Raw genomic sequence first — 25712 nt, forward strand, 5'->3', positions numbered from 1 at the left:
TCTCAACGCTACATTTTCACCTTCCTTTGCTCATCCATCCACACCACGATGAATATATCTCCACTGGGTTGCATAAAATCGCAAAAACAGGTAAAGACATTCAAGTAGACGCCAAAGTAATCATGCTGAAGTTTAAATTGGGATACTTTGGATTGGAAGAGAAACAAACTGAAGCCTTTCGCATTACGAAACGGGCGCACTGCCCGTCAGCTACGCAGGCTCTAAAGGTGGACTTTGTGAACAGGCGATGCAAACGAAAGGGACCAGATAGCGCAACAGAGTGTAGATTTTCTTCTTTCATGCATGTAAAATGTCTTAGTGAGATTACCCTTTGATCATTTGGGAACAGTTCAGGGGTGTTTATAATGCGCTATTTCTTGTGTCAGAGCAAGCGCTCATAGCCTTCCTCGCATGTTTTCTTGTTTGAGCTCGCACCTGCTTCCAGTGTTAGCTCTTAGATTTGTGATGTGTGTTTTTTTGTGGATAGTTGGCTCGCCAAGTGTACAAAATGCCTATAAGTATGCCTGCGCCAGCGTTGTATAGCGGCCTTGTCACTTGCGTCCGCCATACCTGCCTCATCTGGAGCACGTGACACAACAAGCTACTAAAAGAAATAAAACACAATACCTTCACCCAGACACCGATAACAGGCGAGAACATCACATGTGGTACACGCTTCGTCATCGCTGCCGCCTCGTGGGTGCTTACAAGTTGGATAATGAAATGATTACACAAAGGTTTCGTAATTGATAGCCTTCTTTGTGCTGTTGCTTGTGTGTGTATGGGATCACTACTTTGAACGACACGCGTTCATCATAGATGTAGCACGAATTAGACCAGACACTTTGTACATAAAGAAAGGAACTAGGTCGCAATCCCGTTCATGAAAATAACGTAAAAAAGCATTTCTTAACAGGCTTCACAACGTTTAAGAGAAAGCAGATGAAAAGCAAACTTTTTGTTCATTGCCAAATCGTTCGCGTTAAAGAAAATGCCAACTTGGTAAAGATGGCTGCCCTATACAACCTTTAACTAGTGGTGTCTTCGTAGAACACCCGCAGTTTTTCAACGCTTGGCTCTCCTTGATTGAAATATACCGTATTACTTTCGAGTTGCGTATGCAAGCTGCTTCTCCTTTACCTTCCAGCGAAGGCCAAATGCATCTCTAACTCAGCAGTCTTCTGCTGGTCTCTTTTTCATAATCCCATCTGCTGTAGCTGTTGGGTTCGCACAAGTATATATACGCGGGCTCGTTGTTTCCTATAACTCATTACCTACGAAAAGTTATCATCCTTTAGCTCAACTGTTTAACATTACTGAAACATTCCATGCCAATCTAGAAGAATATCGTTATACGTTGTTCATCCTTGGTTTCAACAATGTGGAGTCTAATTTATCACCGGAATGACCTTATATCATCCTAGCATAAATAAATCGAGGGTTGTCGAAGCATTGGAAGGTTGATCGTTCCTGCATGATACGCCTTTTTACTGCATTTTCTTACTCCTCATATGAGGGACTGTGTTTGCTCTGATATACCTGGTGATATGTTTATTTATGTACTGAATACGCTGTCCAAATTACTTTCCTTGTTTTTCACACAACACCAACTACCTTAGCTTATAGAAAACGCAGCGAGCTTCAGAAAGAAAATTGATTTAAAAGAAAGAAAGAAAGAAAGAAAGAAAGAAAGAAAGAAAGAAAGAAAGAAAGAAAGAAAGAAAGAAAGAAAGAAAGAAAGAAAGAAAGAAAGAAAGAAAGAAGATTGGGTGAGGGAACAAACGCGACTAAATGGCATCTCTACTGAGAAAAAAAAAAAATGGCCAACGGCCGTCAAGCGTGTGTAACGCTGAATTGTGCAGCAGCTACTTGCGAAATTGCTATCGCGGCCACGATATCGGTTTCAGTGAGTTCCTCCAGATTTCTTCGTTTTAGCAAGATTGGCCAGGGCCGGTCGCGAGGGAGAGAGCGCGCGCTCTTTCTTACGGCCTTCTCAATCGCCGCGTGAACAATGGGAACTTTTCTCCTTGAGACACGCTCTCCGCCGCCGCAAGGGGCGCGACCTGCTCACTGTTCGCTCCGCATCTGCTTCAGTGGCGGCGGGTGGCATTTGCCTGGTTTCGCGCTGTCGCTCGCGGGTTTCGTGGTGAGTGCAGCCCCTAAATGAACGATTACAGAAGGTAGATGCTGCAGCGGCATCCTGTCAGCGTGCTACACACGTGAATGGAGTCTTTATATTAAAAAACACTGTCGCTCAGCAAACGCTCGACAAGCATATGACATGTATTGCGGCATGGTATCTATTTTTGTTCATTTTAATCTGAATTTTTTTCTCAAGCCTGTAGAAGAAGATGAATAAAAAAAAGTGAATGAGCAGTGATCACATCGAAGCTTCTTAATTCAAGGCAAACATAACAGCAACAATGGCAAAACCGTCTTTCAGCGCTAGATGAGAAACCATCGAGGTAACACCGAATATGAAAATAATTTTATAAAAATGTAATGTAAGTTGCACAATGCTTACATGACATAAAGTATTAGTATAACGTCATTGTAAACGCTTTTAAGTTTTGTTTTCAATTTTGCTATAATTTATAGACCAGCAAACTTTTTATGTTGTATTACAAACATTATTTTAATTTTGTAAATAAACGTTGGTTTAATGAAATGTTTACATGATATCATGATTATTTCATGAAAAAACAGGAAATCTATTTCAAGCCCTAATTAGCAATATTTTCTTTCTTTTTCTAGTATGTTTTTGAACTAATAGTTCCTTGTAACCTTAGAGAGCAATAGCTGCCCCATTATTTTGGTAGAATGCTTTGCTTAATACACATTCGCCACTGTTACTCAAGGGACACTCCTCAATAATGAATATAAAAGCTTTTCTCGGTGCTATTTATTCAGATCGAGGTGACTATAGGAGTTGTATATGTCGCGCTGTATTGTGCGCCTAGGCCCCTAGTGTCGACACCGACGAAATCGTTTAGCTCTGCTGCAATCAATAACCGAGGAACTGAAAGAAGTGATGGCATCTCCTGTCATCCCACTACCCACTGTCACGTATTCTGGTTTAGCTTATGTCGCTGGATACATTAATTGTAAAGTTAATCAGTGACTTCGGGTGTGACGCTTGTGCTATCCTTCTTGAAACCAGCGAAAGAAGCAGCCCCATGTACACTATTCTGCGAGGACAAGATTCTAGCGGACTGCATTATCCAAAACCAGAGTTTGTAGCCCTCTTGGACAAGGTTGTGTCTTTTTTTGAAAAAGCTGTCGTGCACCTACCACACGCAAATGCCCTTGAAGTCCTTCAAATCTTAATCCAGCCAGCACTTGAGAACTCACCTTTGCTGAGTTGCCTGGAAGGCATTGACAATAGCCATACTATAAGGTCCGCTTCTTTAATATATGAGAAATTTCTCAGAATCCTTCTTGTCAATTATGCTAAGAAGGTGAGAGACAGGAACGAAAGGCCAGCTCCTTATGTGCACAAACCGTCCAGAAAGATTTTGAGACTTTAATTTTCTAGCCGCATGTGCCGTTTTGATGAATGAGTGCAATGTGTTAACTTTGAAGGACATTTTTTTTATTGCTTGCTGCTCTTTTCAATTATGCATATTTGTTTATGCCCATTTCCTTGATTAAATGTTTTTTTTTATCACTGTATTAATCTGACTACGACTGTCTACGTGTGCGTCAGTCGCGAGATTACGTATACATCTGCTGTCTTTCAACCTACTGATTTGTTTTAAACGAAGCTAGAACAGTCCACTTCACTAGACAACTGAAATTTTAACTGTATGCGTAAATTTTTGTTCCTTACTCTGAATCTGAGACGTGCTATGAATTTTCGTCAGTGCCTCTTTTGCTCTAAACGAAAGCGGCAGCGGTTGACAGAATATCCACCGAACAGTTTGCCATGCACTAGCGTCAGGTCGCGCTATACCTGCTTACAGCTTTCAAAGGCACACTGCATAAAATGGTACATATAGTTTTGTGAAAAATTTAGGGGCAAAAAGTGTTGATGTAAGTGCACCCGAAACTTCATTCGACCGTGCGCGACAGCACTGACGAAGGCGCGCGCGCTCTCGCGCGCACGCGCATTATTGACTATTTTATTGCTCATACACGATAAATCAGACGCTGATTACGGCTTCTTCCTATAAGCCATAAGGGGTGAAATATCAGGACCTGCTGGTTGCAACCGATGCGGGCGGAGCGAGGAGCGAGCGCGCGTTTCCCTTGCGCGTGAACGGCTGTAGCGGAGGAGCAGCAGTGGAGCGGTGGTGACCCCACCGAGGCGCGGCGGGCGGTGGAAACAGACCCCATTGGAGAGGCCGTAAGAGAAGAGAGACACGCGCTCTCCCTCGAGACCGACCGTAAATTGGCGTGGCTTTTCTTGTGCCGTTTTTTTCAAACATTAAAAAAAAAAAATGATACGGTCATGATCTGAAGTACGAAATGTCGTAGGGAGCACATTCCAAGAGAACGCGAATGTAGCAGGGGCCAGTAGAGAGTTAAGTATAGGCAGATGAGGTTAGAAGTTTCTCGGGAAGAAGTTTGCCAAAGTTTGGCGCTGACAGAGTTAATTAAAAATGAGCGCTTAGAAACGTTTGTTTTTTACTGAGGACGCAGTTAGGCTGAGGCTGACTTGGATGAACACCGAAACAGTGCGAAACGGTAGCGAAACAGTGACTAAGGACAGCCGACACCTGCAACTTTCCACAAAGCCCCGGTGTCAACTAGTAGGTTAACTTATTTCTCCATACGTGAGAGTGACGAAGGCTCCAAACAGCAAGCCACCGTCCAAGTTTGGGACCCAGGAGGTATCGTCTGCGAATGCAAATAGAAAGATAAATGAATTAAGAAGAGTGGTGAAGAAACCTACGTGTTTACCAGCGTAATGAACGCATTGTTTTGTCAACAAAGCGGTAGTAATTTTCGAGGAGGTTTAATTACCCTGGTAAAAAATTTACACGAAATAAACTGTATTTACGTTATATATTGTTGCGTCTAATTTTGTGAAGCGAAACGAGAGTTATGAGAGATGCTATAAACATTTACGGATTAAGGTGGCATGGTAAGAAAAATGGGCACCTATACCATTAGTTTCCAGCCTTATATGTCAAAAACTACTGCGTATATAATTTTGAACAAAAAAAAAATTATCACGTATATTAGCAATGCTCGTGGGCTTAAACTCATACAATTTATGTCACTGCAACGTTGCTTTTTCTTCTGGTACTCCCGTTCCGACAGTGACGTAGTCGGAACTATTTTTCGGGGTGCGTATGCGCTACCGGTAGAAAAAAAATGGATGTAAAAAAAAGTCGAAAGATGTGAGGATGCATTGCTCGGAAAATTTCCGGTGTTCTGACACCTAAACGCCCCCATTGGCTATGCGCCCACGTGCCGAAGATTAGGCTAAGTTATAGCATTAACTGTGCCTTTTCTCTGTAACAGAAGTAGTACAACCATTAAAATTTGTTCTTTAATGCCTCATTGGCGGATCACACAGCCGCGAAACCCACGAGTGTCAGCTGAAGACCGAAGCGCCGATCAATCGCGGCGGTAGTTTAATGAAAATGTCCCCAATTACTGAGAATTATTGCTTAGAATAAGTTTATCACGCGAGTGTGTGTATTATGGGAGAAAATACGGCATATTGTTTTTGATAACGAAAATATGTATGCGAGGACAGTAATTACGAACGCCCTACGAGCGTCTTAGTATATCATTTTTGTGCAGTGTGAAGATGAGTGGTGCATGGCTCGGATAGAAACAACCCACTTCTCAGCTTTAATCTTATCACCACTGAAGCTCTCCTCCTGAAACATTCCAGGCATTGCTAAACTCGTGCTTAAAATGATAGCAAACATGTAATAATTATTTCGTGAGCAGCGCTGGTCATCACTGGCTTTCTATATAGCCGTTCGCTTTGCGGTATACATCCTGGGCGTTGTATACGTGACATCCTTCAGATGTAAGTGCAAAAGCAAGCAAGTTGGCTGTTCCCGAATTGGCTACGTACCCCAAATGCTCAGAAGCAATATAACAGCGAATATTTTCGAAACAACGGTAAGGATTAGGGCGAACGCAAAAACTGCACCAGCAACAACCAACATATCATCCATAGATTTATTTGACGAATTCTGGGAAGGCGTTCTCAAGTGCATTATTTTTTTTACGTATTGTATGATTGCGCCATACATCTACACATCCTCCATCGACAGGCTTGTAGCATTTCATTTTGCTATTTATTTCCAATAACGCACCCCATTGCTATTTATATGGCAGTCTTGTTCAAGGCCATTTTTTTTTAACCTACTCCACTTACACTAGTGTAGCAAAAAAAAAAAAAGAAGATAATTGAAGGTATCGGAGTATGGCTACACTAGAATAGGTGGTGTAGGCAAAAAAAAAAAAAGAAAGGCTATGTACGCGTTGTGAGTGCAGGACAAACTTAAGAAGTAAATCTTAGCGACGCATCAGAAGGTTATAACATTCTTATCAAGATGTGTAAAAACAGTACCGTACATTATCCCAAATGTGACTGATAATTAGAAGTGCCGTCTGAGAAAACTGACTTGCTTTCTAACCTTTTAACTATCAGCTGAATTCGCGCGCGTCGGTGCAGGGTTACGCTTTGGTCCCTTCTACGGAAGTGCTTTGGGGTATATATTTATAATAATCGGTTGGATGGTTCGGAAGGGTTTAGCTTTCAAAAGCACCTGATATGGCAGCAGCTGTGGTGGTCTGTGGCAGCTTAGATTAGTTTAGATTTTTTGTGACCTAAGAAAATGACAAGCACGGTAGCTTTGGGACTCGGGATGGAATTGTGAACAGAGTTTCGAGGGGAGTGCGAAAATTCCGCATTCTCGAAGCACACTGGAAGGGGTGGTGTTTCGACACAGCAGTTGAAGTTCAAAAAAGGAGGATCCCCCTCAGTGATACGTGTGGGATGCCCTGCAACATCAGCTGAAGGAAGCCGTTTTGGCTTCAACTTGTGCCAGTTGAGTGGTGTCCTTGTTCGGTAGTCCGCGGCGGGACCACTAAGAAGCGTTTTGCATGGTGTCGCTCTCGAATACCTGGTGCGAATCTCCAATGCATTGGGGAATATAGAGCTGTCCTCGTAAGACGCGGGCGATTCAAGTTCAAGGAATTGCAGCTGGTCGAAGTAATGCTCTTCTAGGAAGAGCAGCGGTGGCGTAGCGGTAGAACATCCGCCTCGCATGCAAGAGGACCGGGGTTCAAATCCCGGTGCCGCGCAATTCTCCACCGGATGAAAAAAAAAAAAATTCGCGTGTCGACGGAATTGCATAAACAGGTTTGGGGTGCGACCTGATGCCGGTGAGCACCTCCGGCAACGCACTCCCTCACCAGAACAGGAGTTGGCCACCCTGGTGCAGTAATTGGCCGCAACCTCCTACGATAAGCTCCATAAAACCCCGGCCCTCAGTCACCAGCGGCTGCGGAACAACTGACCACGGCGGCGGTCAGACCTGTGACGCAGCAGGGGGTGCTAAGAAAGCCTGGCTCCGCTGGACAGGCCGCCATTGGAAACTGACCCTGGCAACGTTTAATGCTAGAACCCTAGCTAGTGAAGCTAGTTTAGCAGTGCTGTTAGAGGAACTAGAGGGCATGAATTGGGATGTCATAAGGCTTAGTGAGGTTAGGAGGCCGAATGAGGCATATACTATACTGAAGGATGGGCATGTACTGTGTTATCGAGGTTTACCAGAGAGGTGACAACTAGGAGTAGGTTTCCTTGTCAATAATCATATAGCGGGTAATATAGATGAGTTCTATAGTATTAATGAGAGGGCTGCAGGCATCGTAATTAGGCTTAATAAGCGGTATAAACTGAAGGTTGTACAGGCCTATGCACCTACATGTAGTTATGATGACCAGGCAGTTGAAAGCTTCTATGAAGATGTAGAATCGGCAATGCGAAAATTAAAGACGCAGTATACTGTACTAATGGGCGACTTCAATGCCAAGGTAGGGAAAAAACAGGCAGGAAACAAGGCAGTAGGTGACTATGGCATTGGTTCTAGGAATAGCAGGGGGGAGTTACTAGTTAAGTTTGCAGAGCGCAATAACTTACGAATCATGAATACCTTCTTCAGCAAACGGAAGAACCGGAAATGGACATGGAAAAGTCCTAATGGAGAGACTAAAAATGAAATCGACTTCATAATGTGTTCAACCCCAGCCATTGTGCAGGATGTAGAGGTAATCGGGAAAGTGCGATGCAGTGACCACAGGATGGTGAGGTCCCGAATTCGCCTAAATCTGAAGAAGGAACGCAACAGATTAGTAAGACAGAAACCCATCAACGAATTAGCGGTGAGGGGGAGGGCAGAAGAGTTCAGAATCTCGCTACAGAATAGGTATTCAGCTCTAACTGAGGATGGCGACATTACCCTAGAGGCAAGAAACAATAATTTCAGAGATATCATTACTGAGTGCGCGGTAGAAGTAGGCGGTAGGATAGTTAGAGAGGATACCGGTAAGCTGTCTAAGGAGACGAAAGATTTGATTAAGAAACGCCAGAGTATGAAAGCTTCCAATCCAACAGACCAGATCGAATTGGTCGAGATATCAAAGCTAATCAATAAGCGCAAGGTGGCCGATATAAGGAAGTATAACATGGAGAAAATTGAGCATGCTGTAAAGAACGGGGGAAGCCTTAAAGCGGTAAAGAAGAAATTGGGCATAGGCAAAAACCAGATGTATGCGATAAGGGACAAGGCGGGCAACGTCATCACTAATATGGAAAAGATAGTCAAAGTAGCCGAGGAGCTCTATACAGATCTCTACAGTAGCCAAAATAGTCAGGACCGCAATGAGATTGGCAATAGGGAAAAACAGTCAGACGTTCCACCAGTGACGAAGGACGAGGTCAAGAAAGCACTAGAAACTATGAAAAGGGGGAAATCAGCTGGAGAGGATCAGATAACTACAGATTTGCTGAAAGACGGGGGGGATATCGTGCTAGAAAAACTGGCCACCCTGTATACGCAGTGCCTGGTGTCATCGACGGTACCGGAACCATGGAAGAATGCAAACATTATCCTCGTTCACAAGAAAGGGGACTCTAAGGACCTTAAAAATTACAGACCAATCAGCTTACTGCCTGTTACGTATAAGGTATTTACTAAGGTAATCGCTAATAGAATCAGGACAACCTTAGACTGCAATCAAGCAAAGGATCAAGCAGGGTTTCGGAAACGGTACTCTACTATCGATCACATCCATACCATCAATCAGGTGATAGAAAAATGCTCGGAATATAATCAGCCCTTATACATAGCATTCATTGATTACGAAAAAGCATTTGACTCAGTTGAAACCTCGGCGGTGATGCAGGCATTGCGAAATCAGGGGGTAGACGAGCCGTACGTGAAAGTGCTGGAAGATATATATAGTGGCTGCACAGCAACCATAGTTCTGCATAAAGAAAGTAACGAAATTCCCTTAAAGAAAGGTGTTAGGCAAGGAGACACAATCTCCCCAGTACTATTCACAGCTTGTTTAGAGGAAGTATTCAGAGACTTGGAATGGGAGCAGTTAAGGATAAGGGTAGATGGAGAATACCTCAGTAATCTGCGATTTGCTGATGACATTGCCTTGCTAAGCAACTCGGGGGATGAACTGCAAATAATGATTGATGACCTAGACAGGAAAAGTAGAAAGGTAGGCTTGAAAATCAATATGCAGAAGACTAAGGTAATGTTCAACAGCCTCGCGAAGGAACAGCAGTTTACATTAGGTAGCGAAATACTGGAAGTAGTAGGCGAATATGTCTACTTAGGACAGGTAGTAACCGCAGATCCGGACCACGAAAAGGAAATAACAAGAAGAATAAGATTGGGATGGAGCGCATTTGGCAAGCACTCGCAGATTATGACTAGCAGCTTACCGGTATCGCTCAAGAGGAAAGTATACAACAGTTGCATTTTGCCTGTACTCACCTATGGGGCTGAAACGTGGAGGGTAACCAAGAGAGTTATACTTAAGTTGAGGACAACCCAGAGGGCTATGGAACGAAAAATGGTAGGGGTAACATTAAGAGATAGAAAGCGTGCAGAATGGGTCAGAGAAATAACTGAAGTTACCGACGTTCTAGTAGAAATTAGGAAGAAGAAATGGACATGGGCAGGACATGTAGGGCGAAGAGAGGATAACCGATGGTCGCTGAGGGTAACAAACTGGATTCCAAGGGAAGGAAAGCGTAGCAGGGGTCGGCAGAAAGTTAGGTGGGCGGATGAGGTTAAGAAGTTCGCAGGGGTCAATTGGATGCAGCTAGCACAGAACCGGGTTAAGTGGAGAAATATGGGAGAGGCCTTCCTCCTGCAGTGGGTATAATCAGGCTGATGATGATGATGATGAAGTAATGCTACAGCCCTTCCTATACGAACTTGATGAAAAAAAGCGCGGCTTTCGGTAATAGGAATGCGCGAGTCAGACTAACTTTCCACCTACTGAGAACGAATAAAAAAAAGTCACGCAATGCAGTATCGTGCCGATAATTTGAATTTATGACATAAAACATCTGTTACTACGAAGAATTTTCTATTTCCCCTCCTCTTCAAATAATCGGGAGAAAGGAAAGAAAGATAGTGAAAAATGAGTACAGCATGAATTCCTCGGTGCTCAATGATTTGGTGCTTTGGTGCTGGACAGAGTACGGAGAAGATGCTGGGAAAGAAGTTTCCACTTACTCAGCTTCTCAATTTCTGCACCGCACTGCTACAGAGCATTCATTATTATGCAGCTATTGGAGATAAGGTTTGAGTAAACTTGAATCTCTAGCTCAGGCAGTGCGCCTGTTGCACAATCTCTCAGTTATGGCCTATCCACTCCAAAGTTAACCTCCGTAAGCTGATTTTAATTCTTAATCCCTAGTGCGTATATAAGAATTCATGAAGCACGAGTGTGCGATGGTGCTAAAATATGGTTAGCTCTTTTATGAGAGCTACAGGCACATATGAGATACTATCTCAGCACATATGAGATTGAGATCAAACTAGTCAAACTTCGCAAGAATTACCGCACAAAAGTACCAGCTTCCAACGTTTATATCAGTGAATGGAGTAGCCTGGCTTTCAGGAAAGAAAGAACGGGATACCTTTTACCTAGTGGGCTGCCTTATGAGTGAATGTAAAAACTTTCGGACCCGCAGCTATACTTACATATTCCCTCATAGATGAAATATTCGGGATAATATTTTTGGCGCACTGAGGTGTCGATGCACTGTAGGCGAAGCTTTACGAAGGAGGACCACATTTTGTTGTCGATGGGGCCACCAAGGTCGTTCTGTTCGCGCGGAGAGAAATATAGAATTCAGCGCAATACAGGGAGGAATTATTTTTTAATGCGCCAGCATTAAGCCATGTTAAGCAAACTCAGCAGTATGTCTATGGGTCCTCATGCGTTAAGGAGGTGGAGGAGAAGATGGAGGAGGAAAGGCGAGGAAATTAACCGGCAAAAGAAACTGGTTTCATACCCTGCAATGAGGAAAAAGGCGATGACGGGATAGAGAGAAAGAGAGAATAAAATAGGAGGGGAGAAGAAGTCATTACGCGAAACACGCACTGTAAAGTCACAGCCCGTAATGCAGGCCCGACGCTCTTAGGAAGCGGGGGAGTGCCTGCCTGGCTTTCACCGCAGATCGATAGCCGCGTTAGAAAGCAGAAAAAAAATCAAAAACAACAACAACAACAAAAAAAAACCTACCGTCGCGGCGGAATCGAACCCAGGAGTTTCTCGTAGGCAGTGAGTACGAAACGGTGCCTTGTTACTCGAATGATAGTGGTGAACAGAGTTTATGTGCGTTAGTAGGTGATAGAAAGGCAGTCTCACGTGATATGAACAAAGCAACAAAAGAAGAATAATGCAGCGTGGGCGAGGCGGTCGTGGCAGTTGTTCAGCAGCAGTCAAGAGTGAACAAAAGAGGGTGTTTGCAATGGCCTCACCAAAAAGGTGTTAGCCGTTGCGAACCCATTGCTAGCACGTTCAAACATTGCTCTTGCAGTGCCTAAAAAAGTCGCTTTTTCCTTCAGAAGGGTTTCTAGAAGCTAACTGAAAACATTTACGACTTTTGTCGACGTTTACCAACTGAGGCTTACCTCTTTTTTTCGTAGTGTGTACATGTGTGTGTGTGGTGGCAAGCACTGCGTTGCTTTGATTGGAAATAAACGATATATGTGAAATGCGAACTGCTCGGCTGAATGCAATAATGAGTGAGTGGTTGGACGCCAAGGATTCCTAATTACTGACTTACTTCGAAACTTGCCTGGCCGTTTACACGGACGGCCTCATGTGCTAATTTGTCGCCCTGAAAGACATATTTTAGTTCAAAGTATCACTTTGGAATAAAGGCAGCTATAATAACAATTTTATAGGCAATAATTGATGTAATGTAGCGCATAAAATTCATATACCTGTTCTCATCGTTCGCGAATAGTTTTGGCAGTTAAAAAAAAATCTCGACTGTATTTTATACTTTGGGATGATACAGGAAAATTTCGAAATCAGTCAAAACCATACAGCCCATGGCAATCACTTCATCATAAGCATCGAAGATAATACAAATTTAAATTTGGCATTTCAGTTCCATCATCACAGCTTTCCAGAGATTGAACTATGCAAAATATTATTCGAGATGAGGTAAGCATATTGTTTATTCGAAAATATAAAGATTTAAAGTAGAAGTCTTAGAATGACATTTCCAATCGGAGCACAGACTCATCTAAGCATTTAAATGTTATTTTGGCCAGCCTTGTCAGAAAACTAAACCTAAACTTGTACAGCTAAGCATGTGCAGGTCCAAGACAATGAAATGGTGATTATGAGTACCCAGAAACGTATTTTCAACACGGTAAAATACCACAAAAATGACAGGTACGCAGTGTCAGCCAGCACCACCTAGTTTCATAGAAAAGTATATATTGTTACAGAGCATTCCCGAGCGGGAAGAGTCTCACTCCGAGTGCAGGTTCAATTGGCTTGTTTTACCAACGAACTACCTGATAAAGGGATGATAACGTTTCTTGAAAAACGAAAAAAGCCTATTGAGATTCGATTTCAGCCAGTCCAAGCATGTTAAAAAGGAGCGTTGCCCCCTCGTGCATGCTGCGGAGCATTAAGAAGTCCTGCGATCACAAAATGACTGTGAGCATTGGCATGCAAATAACTGAAAGCCAGTAATTTTCTCGATAGTGTGATTGCGTCTGTGGCAGAAAAGCTGCTAAAAACCATTACGAGGAAAACGCCGGAGCAGAGAACGCTGTGTTGTAATTCCATATATCCATAAAGTGTCACATGGATGAAAAAAGGTGGCAAGCAAACATAATGTGAGGGGAATATTTAGGCCACCAAAACTGATGTCTCTGTAATACAGTAAACGAGCCCGACAAGCGTGGCAAGAGGAAATAATGTGAAATCGCTCATCAGAAAAGGTTGATACCTTGTCAGAAAGAAGTCATTTATAAGATCCCGATTTCGTGCGGAAAACAATACATAGGACCAACGGGGAGATGTGTTAACAAGAAGCTCCTGAAACATCATAATGACTGTGAAAAAATCAACCAGCCGGGGAATCTTGTGCAACATTGTTGGCGATGAAAAACAGGCTGCAAACCATTATTTGACAGAACTGAAATTGTAGGCAAACAAAAAGAAAGAATTGAACGGGAAATCGTACAAGCCTTTTTAATTGAGTTAACAGAAAAAGATACATGTGCTAGTGCATCATCTGTGGCTCTCACAGAGGAGGAGCTAGATATGATAACTGTGCAGAGGCGAAGTTGTGGTCGACGTGATAACGTACGTGATCAGGCGCATGAATGACGCTGGATTTGCGACTTGACGAGAATGCTATATGTATACAAATTCCGAATAAGACTTGGCATTTGTAATAATGAAATGAGAAGACTAGGGAAGAAAAGCCATTGAAGCCATTCGAAAGGATTTCGATGAACCGGGAGTGAATAAAAAAGCCCTGAAGAATATACTGCAAACAGTAAAATCCTGTGCGCGGATAGGGTTGGAAAAGCTGTCAGGAAACGTCCAAGGAAGTAAGGAGCTCACACTGCTGCTATTCGTTTCACTAAAGACACACAAAGAAGGAAACCATTTCAGGATGATTGTGGAAGACAAGAATACGTGGTAAAGTCATGTGGCTAGATGCCTGCAGTTGTAACTATCTAAGCTGACTTGTGATGACCCATATACATGGTGCATGGTTCCGAAGAGGTCATCAGCTTCTTGAGGAAAGGCCAACCTGTGACATGCTTTGTCGATAAGAATAAAGGTTTGTAAGTTTGCGCTTGGATCGTGTGTTGTCCTTCGCCTGTCCCCTGTTTGGAAAGTGGCGCATAAATCCCCATTATGATCAACTAACATGACCCCTATGTTAGTATTGTCGGCATTTTAACTAAGTACCATTTTTGAGCCTGGCTATTGCAGAACGGTGACTACCGAGGCTGTTCGAGGACATAGTTTGCAAAGTTTATGTAGGTCCTCTAAACATCCCCTCTTCTAGCCCGCAATTAAAACAACATGATGACTAGAACTACGCCAGCTCGAATAAAAATTTAGTCCCGAAAAGTCTTTCAGGAGGTCCTCAGTGCCTAACATCATTCGAGATACATACTGGATGGTCAGCATTGTTGAATGCACTCTGGAAAGCGATTCCACATTTGCAGATATAATACTGTTATAAAGTTATCTGCTAGGGTCACGTATTAAGCGACAAGAACCTAATAAACTCTAGTAATTGGTGATGTAACGGCCAGTGCATCACCTTCTGTTCTGTTAGCTTTATCAACCAGACTACTATAGTGATACAAGCGTCACTAACCTAAATGCCAAAACTGGTCTTCCAAACCAACAAGTGCGCCTTAAAATATACGTGTTAGTTTAATAATTTCTCACGGCTTGTCCCTTACCACTGCAGTCAGTACGGTAATTAACAAGAACTGCATTTGCAACATCCACATACTTGCCGTCTATCCGCCATATGTCTGAACAACAACGTATTTAAACTCACTTTTTTCTTTAGGGAGCCATGAACTGAACGATCTTTCAGCTAACATATTTCATTACCAAAACTGACATTGAACAACTTTTCTGCTAATCTTGCCGAGCTCTCCCCTCATGCAAAGTCCCACACACCTGGAATTTGAGGGTAATGTTGAGTAATAATAAATAAACCACTTACAGTAAAATTTCAGGAATAGCATTAAAAAATCACAGGTATTGCTTGTGAAGCTTTAGAATAATCGTATTAAAAAACAAAATGAAAGTTTTTTCTCGGCTGGAACCCTCTGGCAATTGACTATTCTATTTCAGGTATTCACTTCTGGCTCTCATTATAATCGGCATCTCGTTTCCTTTACACACATTTTTTTTTTTTATTTGTAAAAGTCGCCCGTTTTACAACTTCGTTTTAGTTTGGAATCATGATTTGGATCATCTTGCTGCTATCAGTTGCTTTGTGTCATGTATTTCATTGCCTAACGTCAGCGTGTCACTGTATCGAGTGAAACTCATAACCGCGTGATGTTCTTGCTGAGGGCAGTGTTTTCCCACCTTGCAGATGCGTGCCAATCTCGAAGTAACACGGATACCGCAGGCCTCGCGCTCCAGGGCGTCCTCACGGAAGGCGAAGTACAAGTGTTCCCCCAGTGACAGGGTTCCCGCAGAGTGCGGCTCTGCGAATGGCAAGTTGGGTAAACGACTAAATTGTCACACCTTAGACTCCGCGTCTACTTCAGCTGAGATTATTACGGCAGAAGCCTTGCTGGTCCCCTAACGCGAAAACCCTCCTGCGTTGTTGTCAACAAGCGATGATAACCTTAATGATGTGGCCAAACAACTGTTGTCTATCCATCGAAGCAGCGAGTGGAACGACGGCATGCACAGCACTTACCCTTGTCGCTCGCCGTTCGTCTATTATATACCAGCCACTAGCCTATTTCACGTGGCGCCGGTTTTTTTGTTTAGTATCATATTGCCACCTGGTGTCCCCATGTTCTAGCTGCGCCTGGAAGAAGAGGACACTGAAGTTGACTCTCGTGCTGTGCGCCGAATGTTTTGCCTGCTGGTACAGCTTCGCCCGTCGTTTTAGTCAAGTCTAGCCCTGTTGTCCGTGACATATTTTGGTGGAGGTGCGGGGTATCGATCCCAGTATATGTCCCGAACTCCTCCGCATACCCATGATTCAGGTCCTGTGCCAATCGACACTCCTGTTCACCGCGCTAGCCGGAGGAACCTAGGCCTACCACCTGAGCACGGGCCGTTGGAATTCACCACCGCAGCCGCCCCTCGACCTGTCATGCAAACTCCAACGTATTACACTCTACAGAACCCGCGACTGCCTAAGGCTTTCCACGGCTGTCAGACGGAAGACGTCGAAGACTGGCTCGCCCAGTTTGAACGGGTCGCCGCATTTAATCAGTGGGACGACGCCGCAAAGCTCAGGAACGTCTTCTTTAGCCTGGAAGATGGCGCTCGTACTTGGTACGAGAATCGCGAAGGCGCCCTAACATCGTGGCGCGAGTTCTGCCGCTGCATCCTGGACACCTACACCAGCCCGGATCGCCGAGAACGAGCGGAAAGAGCTTTACGCTCTCGCATACAGATGCCGAACGAGACCATAACCATGTACGTGGAGGACATGACTAGGCTGTTCCGACGATCTGACCCGGCCATGCCCGAAGAGAAAAAGGTACGCCATCTCATGCACGGCGTTAAGGAACAACTGTTCGCTGGGCTCGTGCGCAATCCGCCGAGCACAGTTGCCGAGTTTCTTTCGGAAGCAATCACGATGGAAAGGATGCTCCAGCAGCGGTCTACGACCTACGACAGGCCAGTAATCGCCGCTTCGCTCATGGAGCCGCTTTCGGCCTTCGGGGCTAGTCCGGATCTTCTTCGCGACATAATCCGCTCCATTTTGCGGGAAGAGCTCCAGAAGCTTTTCGGTGCTCCCCAGCCGACGGTCGCCTCTGTCGCTAGTATTGTACGAGAAGAACTCCAGCAGGTACTTCGGCCTTCGGTACCATCTGCTAACCCGCCTCCGTTATCTATGCTATCCATGTGCTGATCTTTCTTTTCGCTTACATTGGCCATCGCTCGCGCTCCGTCCCTTATTTCTTTTTTTAAGAGGGGGAGTAATGCCACCTGGTGTCCCCATGTTCTAGCTGCGCCTGGAAGAAGAGGACACTGAAGTTGGCTCTCGTGCTGTGCGCCGAACGTTTTGCCTGCTGGTACAGCTTCGTCCCGTCGTTTTAGTCAAGTCTAGCCCTGTTGTCCGTGACAATATATAGGATGCAACCATATAGCGTTTCAGGGGATGTCATACGTTTGCTCGTTATATATAGATATATGTGCTAGTCACATCGAAGGTTAGCATGAAATTGGGATTCGAATCACATATATATGGCTCCCCCCATTGCATGCTTGCATGCTTTCAAACCGAGGTTTCGGCGAAAACAGCCCTAAGAAGCCGTGTGAAGCACACCAGACTACGTGGAATGCGTAACATACACACACAGTCTGAATACAATACTAGAAGAAAAAATCCTAAATACACTTCGAATACCTTACTGCAAAACATTTTACCCGCGGGTCTTTAATGCTTTCGCATTCATACACGCAAGTAGCTTTAAGTGTCTCTGCCGAATCTTTAAAGTTATGCATAGCCTTTAGAACGCGAAAGCACTAAACTATCATTGAACTAAAATAGATTGGAAAGAAGGGATTGAGCTTTATAAGTGGTACAATGTTTGTTCACCTAGCAATAATACCAAGGAAGCAAAGTTTTCGAGGAACATTTACCCTTAAAGCGCTGTTCCAAAAACAGTCGCAGGAAGACTTGGCTACGCAAAACGTAAGAGTGAAATTAAAAGTACATAATGTCCAGAAAAATCAATCACAAATGGGAAAATGGCCTACAAAATAGCAGAATTGATGGAAAAAAAGTATGCTTAGGAGTCTTCAATATATATTTCTTCATGTCCTTAAATGCACATGCCGTCCAAATGACATGAACACGGCGAACGCGAAATTAGCCAAAGGAAAAAGAAGAGATGCGGGCATCCAACCAAAGCAAGATTGCGGGAAGCGCAAATCCTCTATTTGTCTTGGCCAGAAACATAAATAATGTTATAAAAATTCTAGCTGTTGTGCCGCGAGCAAGCTGGAAATAATTTGGCAACTTTTATACGCGCCTTAAACTTTTCGTCCATTACAATTATAAAATAAGCGGGAAATGCGAAAAAAAAAATAGCTGAAAAAATGACCTGCATGTAGCAAGGAGCGTCCACAGTCAGACACGCTTGCACGGTAGATACTACGTTTTTGGTTCAAACACTAGACAATGTACATGCGAAAAAAGTTTGGCTTTCAGGCCTTGCATTCTCGCGGGGGACGAAGCGTCCTCTAAGAAACTGGCATACAGATAGTGACGTTCTGTAGGCAGCTTTAGACTAGACTATGGGGCCAACAGCTTGCGACAGGTGTGGGGCAAAGCAGTGCAGCCAGAAACTCACTGTTGAGCATGGTTATGCCGCCGCTCCGGGTGGTGAGGTAGCTGTGGAGGCGCGCTCCCGAGTTCTGGTTGTAAGCTTCCGTCCTTGTGATGTAGTAGTTGTCTCCTTGCCTCTCGGCCGCATGCAGTGCAACTACGATAGAAGTACCCTTCACGGGCGCATCGTCTACACGTGTGGAGAGACACAAGCACAGAGACAGAGTAATTATGAAAGCTTCAAAATCTGTCTGAAGGCATTATTTTTGCTTCGTAAAAATTGTGCGCAGGGTGTATGTTCCTTAAACAAAGCAAAGAAAGTCAAGGCGAAACAAGGCAAGTCAAAGCATAACAAGGCGAGGCAAACAAAATCCAAGACAGGAGGAGGCAAGAGGAATCAAAACAAAGCAAAGTAAGACAAGGTAGGGCAGAGTGCTTTAAACTTGTTATTTCGGGTCGTTTTCCGCTGGCCTGGTGACCTTCGATAGACGCACCTATCCACAGGGCCGAGGTGTTCTGATGGACGTAGAAGGGACAGGCCTGAGGTCGGCCGCGGGCTTGCTGGCCGATTCGCACCTGCTTGTCCAACTCCAGGAGGGCCAGATCAGTAGCCTGCATTACCCACAAGATCCTTCTTAAAAAGTGAGACACGACACCTTGAAAAGCCTGCGTCACGACTTCTCCTTACATGGCCGGCCTCAAGTAATCGAAGTCTCTAGAGCGATAATACGGCGGAATGACTGTAACTGCGTGCATCTTAATTAACTATAGGCGATGCAGGCTTGTGCCAAGTGTTAGCCGACCACAGCATGAAGCACGCAGGCCCTCAGCCCTGAGAAGCTGATGACTGCAGACTCTGCGGTGAGCGTTCTGAAGTGAACAGCAGCAAACGGATGAAGACGTCATGTGATGTGCACTGTGTTCACCTGCTCCTCAAGGCTGTCATCAAGCTCGTCTATCTTCTGGACTAATCTAAGGTTGGGGTGCCTGCCTGTGCCTGCCTGAGTTCCTCGTGAACGTGCGTATCACTTCACATTCCGTCGATGAAATATACAGTAATAGCACTAGGCTCGGTGCCAAGCTGAAGTCTTTGGTTACATTAACTGTCCTCTCTTTTTTACATTTTTAGCACGCGACCTGATGTGAAAGCAACTGTGTCAAGAAATACTTGCAAGCATCTGCATAACGCGGTACAGCTCTTGCAATATACGAAAAAGCGTTAACTAGCAAAGCAAGTGCTTCACTTCGCACGCTGTTCTTTCTTTACTGACGACAAAATCGTACCGTTGGACGTTTGTAAACACAAAGCTGCAGCTTTTATTGTTATGCAGTATAGCTGGCATTGCAGAAGTCTTCTTGCAATCTTTATAAAAATTTGTGACACTCGAGAACACTGTACAAAATATACCTTCCTTTACCTCGACAGTTACTCTATGACAATGAGGGGGTTTACTATACAAGCTGCCAGCTTAGTCCTGGGGATCATAGTTGTTAAAAAAATAGAAAAGAAAAAAAAAGTCGCAGTGTATCGTTGAATTTAGCATATGCGAGAGCTTCGTAGTTTCTCTAGACTAGCTTCAGGTGAAGCATGATTTTCAAAGGAGTTTGCTCTAGGCAGCGTACTTACATTCACTTGCCAGTCGGTGGGGGCCACGGCATTGGTTCCGCAGATGTAGAGTGTGTTGCCGCCTCTGATGGGGTGCACTTCATGGATATGGTTGCGGCAATCTATGTCTTGGTTCATCTGCGTCATATATCAACCTGGCATTTTGGCTATTGACTCAGCAAGAAGCCTCTTCCTAAGAACTTGATATGGCTTGTTAGCATGCCCTCAGCATGTCAATGCGTCCTAGGCACTTGCCACCTATAGGCACTACCAGCTACATCGGCATGATGAGAGACATTTCAAGTATGTCATATTTGTCTCTTCCGCGCAATGAACCGTTCTAGCGAAAGGCCGCATTCGTATTGGTAGACGCACTTTTTGCATCGTGTCACGGTGCGCATTATTTGTACAGCTTCATTTACGGTGGGCACTGGGCAGCCTATACTTTATTGCCTGATCGTAAGTCCACGAAATTGAGTAACATTTGCTGCATCTTTTAAGAATGAAACGGAGACAGTATAAACAGCGCACTGAAAAAAAAAAAAAAGAGAATTGTTACGAAAGATATGATATTATGAACTTTTTGTCTAATGAAGGACAGACGTCGAGCATTTGCATGGTGAAAGAAATGTTTTGTTCGAAGCGCAGAGGCGTTTCAGACGCATTATGGTTGAAGTCCTAGTATCTTTTAGATAGAAAAAAGAAAATATGTGCTTTCTTTGAGATTTGAGCACCCCCATTAGAAATGGTTTGGTTTGGTAAGTGGGGTTTAACGTCCCAAATTGACTCAGGCTATGAGAGACGCCGTAGTGGAGGACTCCGGAAATTTCGACCACCTGGGATATGTTTAGAACAAGAAGCGTACAATGGGATTTAAAGGTGTTCTTGTCAATGTTAAGGATAAACGGAGCGCTACATCTCTGGTTAACAATAAGTAAAGGAACCGAAGAACAAGAAAAGGAGAGCACGTGTAAATTTACTACACCTATATGCGACGAACACTGGAAGTTTCGAGGAGACAAACGTGAAAACCATTGCACCTGAGCTTAGCTTTAGGACACTGAATTTTTGCCAACAAGCTTACTTCACTGCAACATACAAGTTATTGCGGGAAAGCTCCACTTGTGCAATGTATCAGGCGCAGTGCACTCTGTGCAAGAAAACTTCTCTAAAGTATTTCCTGAAGACAGGGATTACCTTCGTGAAATTAATGATTATGTTTCATTAACACGAAAAGTAAAAGAGAGTAAAGTAGGCGGGACCACCAATATTTACCACGATGGCAACGGCAAGGGCACAGTTGTGATTGGTAATGTTTAAGATTGAAGTCTGGCAAACGTATTTCGCTTTGGCTTTCAGTCCTTTCTATAACACGTTATACAACAAAGCGAGGCGCTCTCACCACATAGAGTGCTCTGCGTTTACAGTCTTCCACTTGCTTGTTCGGAGCCGGCAAGTGGAGTTCCTGCATAAATGCATTCATCAAAAGACGCGCTCTTTTTTAGTTAATTCTCGCACTCAGGACAAATATTTCGAGCTAAAACTGCTGATCCGATGTAGCCCAAACCGCGCGTTCAACAGATATAGCGTTGTCATTTCATCAGCCAAATGCATGTGCCTTACTACTGGTCTTTTACCTCACTTAAACCCAATATTTTTCATTCGACCCGACTTACTGGTCCGTTCAATACTGCGTGTAGTAAAGAGAGGCCGACAAGGTTCTTTAAATTAAAAGAAATTTAGACCCTTCTTCGATTTCGAATGATCGACACTGCATTCCACAAGAAAAATTACTAAGACGCTGAAGCTTCGCCTTCAAAATATACGCAATAGCTTGTGTTCGTTTGCTTTAAATCAACTTTTTTATTTTTTAGCTACGACGGACTATGAAGCAATCACTCTGTAGTTCTTAGTCGTTTTGATATTTTTAATTGTTGATCGCGTCATACCCTTAGACTAAGAGCATACCCTAAGAGGAGGAGCATAAGTGTCCCCCGCACAAATTTCTCACATTTCGCCTCCACCTGGTAGCAAAACCCAAATTTACGAACGGTTTCTGTGTAATTCTCTTCGAACGTTTATTATTATTATTATTATTTTTTTGATATCGGGAAAACTCGTTTTTGAATATCTGTACTTTCTATTGATGGATACTGGTAAACGGCCATTCATGATGTGAGTAGCTGTCAACTGCTCTCCATTGCATTACTATTGGGCTGCGTAGCTCACTCACGTAATCCGGATCTGCGCTCACTTCCTGCCTTATGCAGGGGCATATCTCTTTACTATTTTCAACGCTTCGCTGCCTGTCGTAAACTGCTGTTTCCTTCCAATAATGTTGAGCGTTACTTTTCTGCATATTATTTTATGCCCACGTTCGGCTTCATCTGTCAATGACAATGATCCCAGTTAGCAATCCGCCTTTGGGTAAGCGAATCACAGATTTCTAAGTCATTCTTAGCCACATATCTTTGCCACCAAGACTTTTGAGAAGTTCTTGTAAACACATGGTGAATAGCCTTAGAGACAGTGTCTGCTTGCCTTATGTCGTTTGTTATTTAGGTACTATCACTCTCTCTGGTGAGAAACATGGCCGCTGTATAGTCGCTATAGATATTTTCCGGTGCATTTACGTGTGAACATTGTTCAAGATTTTTCAGCAATGCCTTCATGACTGCTATATTTATTCCGACCGAGTCAAATGCTTTGTCGAAATCTTTTAAGGCTACATATTTTGCGAATGGTTATATGAGCTAGAATGTGAGAGAAGTTGTAGAAGCAGATTCGGTCTGAAAGGAAACGCATCACCTCTCAGTGCACCGTCCACTTCACTCACTGACTTTCAAGACGATACAAGAGCAGTTGTGTTCCCAACGTGTGCCCTCGTCCCCAATTAAGCGCACTCTCTGTGGTCTGAAGAAACGCAGCATCAACTAGCCAGTGGCTCGGTCTTTTGAGTACAATCAAACTGTCTTGTACGAGCAACTTCATTTAGGAAGCAGTTCCTCATAAGCAGTCACATCAGAATATGCGTTCGACTAACCTGCATTTGCTGCTTCTTTTCCTTCTATTTGGAAAGTGCGAGAGTGCAAGAAACGAAGAACATCAAGGGCAGAAGTTTTCGCAAGTGCACTTAGATGTGCATCAAGCATGCCCGGTTTGGAAAACGCACCTTGAAAGGCTGGCTACTTATGTCGTCAAGGTTGAGCCGGAACAGCTTGTCCCTGCAAGTAAGCCACAGTTTTGCAGAAAACTATTTATTAGGAAAACACGTAATAGGACCACACCATTCTATTTACCCAATAAACATACGGGGTGTGACATGAAGTTATTTTATTTATTAATCTTCACAAGAAATATAAAATCAGCTTATTGCGAAATCCAGTAAGGCCGTAAATGGGGCCGCGTGATGATTATCACTTGTTGATGTGCTTAGCATTATTGGTAATAACTCGTGAGCTCTTTATCTTTCTTCTGAGAATCCTCAGGCCTTGCAATGAGATTAAGACAATCAAATTCTGATGTTTCCAAAAATCAAAAAAAAAAAAGAAAGAAAATTGTGCGTGACAGAACCTCAGGAAATTTTGTGCCAAATTCTAAGCGATGTTTTAACGAAGCCTGATACTATAGTTTTAACCAGATAAAACTTCTTGAGGTACAAAGGTAGCTTTCGGGGCATAGTAATATAAGGAGCGCTGAACAGCAGAACACATATGAAATGTGAACTATAGAGTAAGCTGTCTGAGGTTAATTTTTTTTTATTTTACAGTTTAGCCACATTGTTTTCGAATTTCAAAAAAAAAAAAAAAAACAGGAGTACACTTGGCGCTGTGGCGCCATTCAGGACAGGAGCGCGCCTGTTTGTACTGCTTGTACCTAGTACCTGCCGAGTAGAGGCGGACATAGCTTGTTTTAATGCAATTCGAAACAAAAGCGGTTAACCCTAGCCGTTTGTTTACATTTTCTACGGCGTCGTCGTGCGGCGTGAGACCGAAAAGTTCTGTTTCACGCCGCAAATAATTTGGAAAGTGGTTGTAGAAGCTTAGAGACCAGCATGTGCAATGTGCGTCCCCTGAAAAAGTGTTTATGAATGAAAATAATGTTTTCTCATTTTTTCTCTCAGGAAGTACAAAATTGGCCCCGTCAGCGTCGAGCCATCTTCATGAAAGGGTGTGCACACACACTTTGCGCATGCTTTTTCACAATGTGTTGCTTTGGTTGTCGCTTAACATTCAGCACGGCAGAATATGGCTCACATCATAAGCTGCATACAAGATAATACTGAACTGTGCCATCATCTCTGGACGTTGTTAGCAAAAATGTGTGGATGTACGCCAGCGGCATAACTGTGGAACCGGTTGTTCATGATAGCTTCCATCGGGCTCTTCCGGAGCAAGATTTCGTCGCCGCTGCTGTGACTCGGATTCATTACATCGTTCATTTCTACCAGTGGAATTGGCCGTTAGAGTTATAGCCCCAGACCGGACGAGATGGAGAGGGTGTCAGGTTTTATGTGACATGAGCAACGCTTGCTTGTGGGTGCGACTGCATGCGCTCCACAATCACCCCCCCCCCCCCCCCCCCCCCCCGCGCGAGGAGCATTTAATATTTTGAAAACTTGAAGACTATATGTATATTAGAAAGAGTAGAGCTAACGTTGTCTTATTGCACCCAGGCATCCGACTAAGTAGGTAAAAGTTTACTGTTAGCATATACATAACAAGCATACAATTCTTACTATGACTTCTTTCTTTCTAAAGTACATTAATCTGCTGCATTACAATATTTACGCATAAAAAGTTTAAAGAAGTTAGTCATTGATTTCATAGAAACACTTTGCATCTTTCTACGCTCCGACACTCTTGTATCTCTCTCTCTCTCTCACACACACACACACACACACACACACACACACACACACACACACACACACACACACACACACACACACACACACACACACACACACACACACACACACACACACACACACATATATATATATATATATATATATATATATATATATATATATATATATATATATATATATATATATATACACACACACACTTAACATTCAGCACGGCAAAATAAAACGACCTGTCTGCGCCATTAGGAGTGGCAGACTAACCTAACGCTGGTTAGCCTGCCACTCCTATACAGGACAAATGAAAAAACGCATCCAGAGAAGTGCACGCTGCGAAGAGGTCATTCTGGTTGCTAGGTTAGCCTGCCACTCCTATACAGGACAAATGAGAAATCGCATTCAGAGAAGTGCACGCTGCGAAGGGGTTATTCTGGTTGCTAGGTTAGCCTGCCACTCCTACACAGGACAAATGAAAAAACGCATTCAGAGAAGTGCACGCTGCGAAGGGGTTATTCTGGTTGCTAGGTTAGCCTGCCACTCCTATACAGGACAAATGAGAAATCGCATTCAGAGAAGTGCACGCTGCGAAGAGGTCATTCTGGTTGCTAGGTTAGCCTGCCACTCCTATACAGGACAAATGAGAAATCGCATTCAGAGAAGTGCACGCTGCGAAGGGGTTATTCTGGTTGCTAGGT

The 25712-nt window shown here is 43.7% G+C and overlaps 1 protein-coding gene across 1 annotated transcript in view; it reads right to left on the reverse strand.

Annotated features, from left to right (window-relative positions):
• The window catches only part of LOC146198831 (semaphorin-2A-like), a 37216-nt gene extending 13834 nt beyond the window's left edge, over positions 1-23382 (reverse strand). Inside the window, exons 1-8 of the mRNA XM_084591984.1 lie at positions 23320-23382; positions 21550-21612; positions 20169-20285; positions 19036-19153; positions 18567-18731; positions 15607-15728; positions 11205-11328; positions 4776-4839 (exon numbers count right to left, since the gene is read on the reverse strand). Coding sequence (XP_084448110.1) covers positions 4776-4839; positions 11205-11328; positions 15607-15728; positions 18567-18731; positions 19036-19153; positions 20169-20285 — 710 coding nt within the window. The 5' untranslated portion in view covers positions 21550-21612; positions 23320-23382. The remainder of the gene's footprint in view (positions 1-4775; positions 4840-11204; positions 11329-15606; positions 15729-18566; positions 18732-19035; positions 19154-20168; positions 20286-21549; positions 21613-23319) is intronic.
• Positions 23383-25712: the final 2330 nt, after the last annotated feature.

This window comes from Amblyomma maculatum, chromosome 2, assembly GCF_055883805.1.
Source record: "Amblyomma maculatum isolate TAMU_Amacu chromosome 2, ASM5588380v1, whole genome shotgun sequence".
NCBI lineage: Eukaryota > Metazoa > Arthropoda > Arachnida > Ixodida > Ixodidae > Amblyomma > Amblyomma maculatum.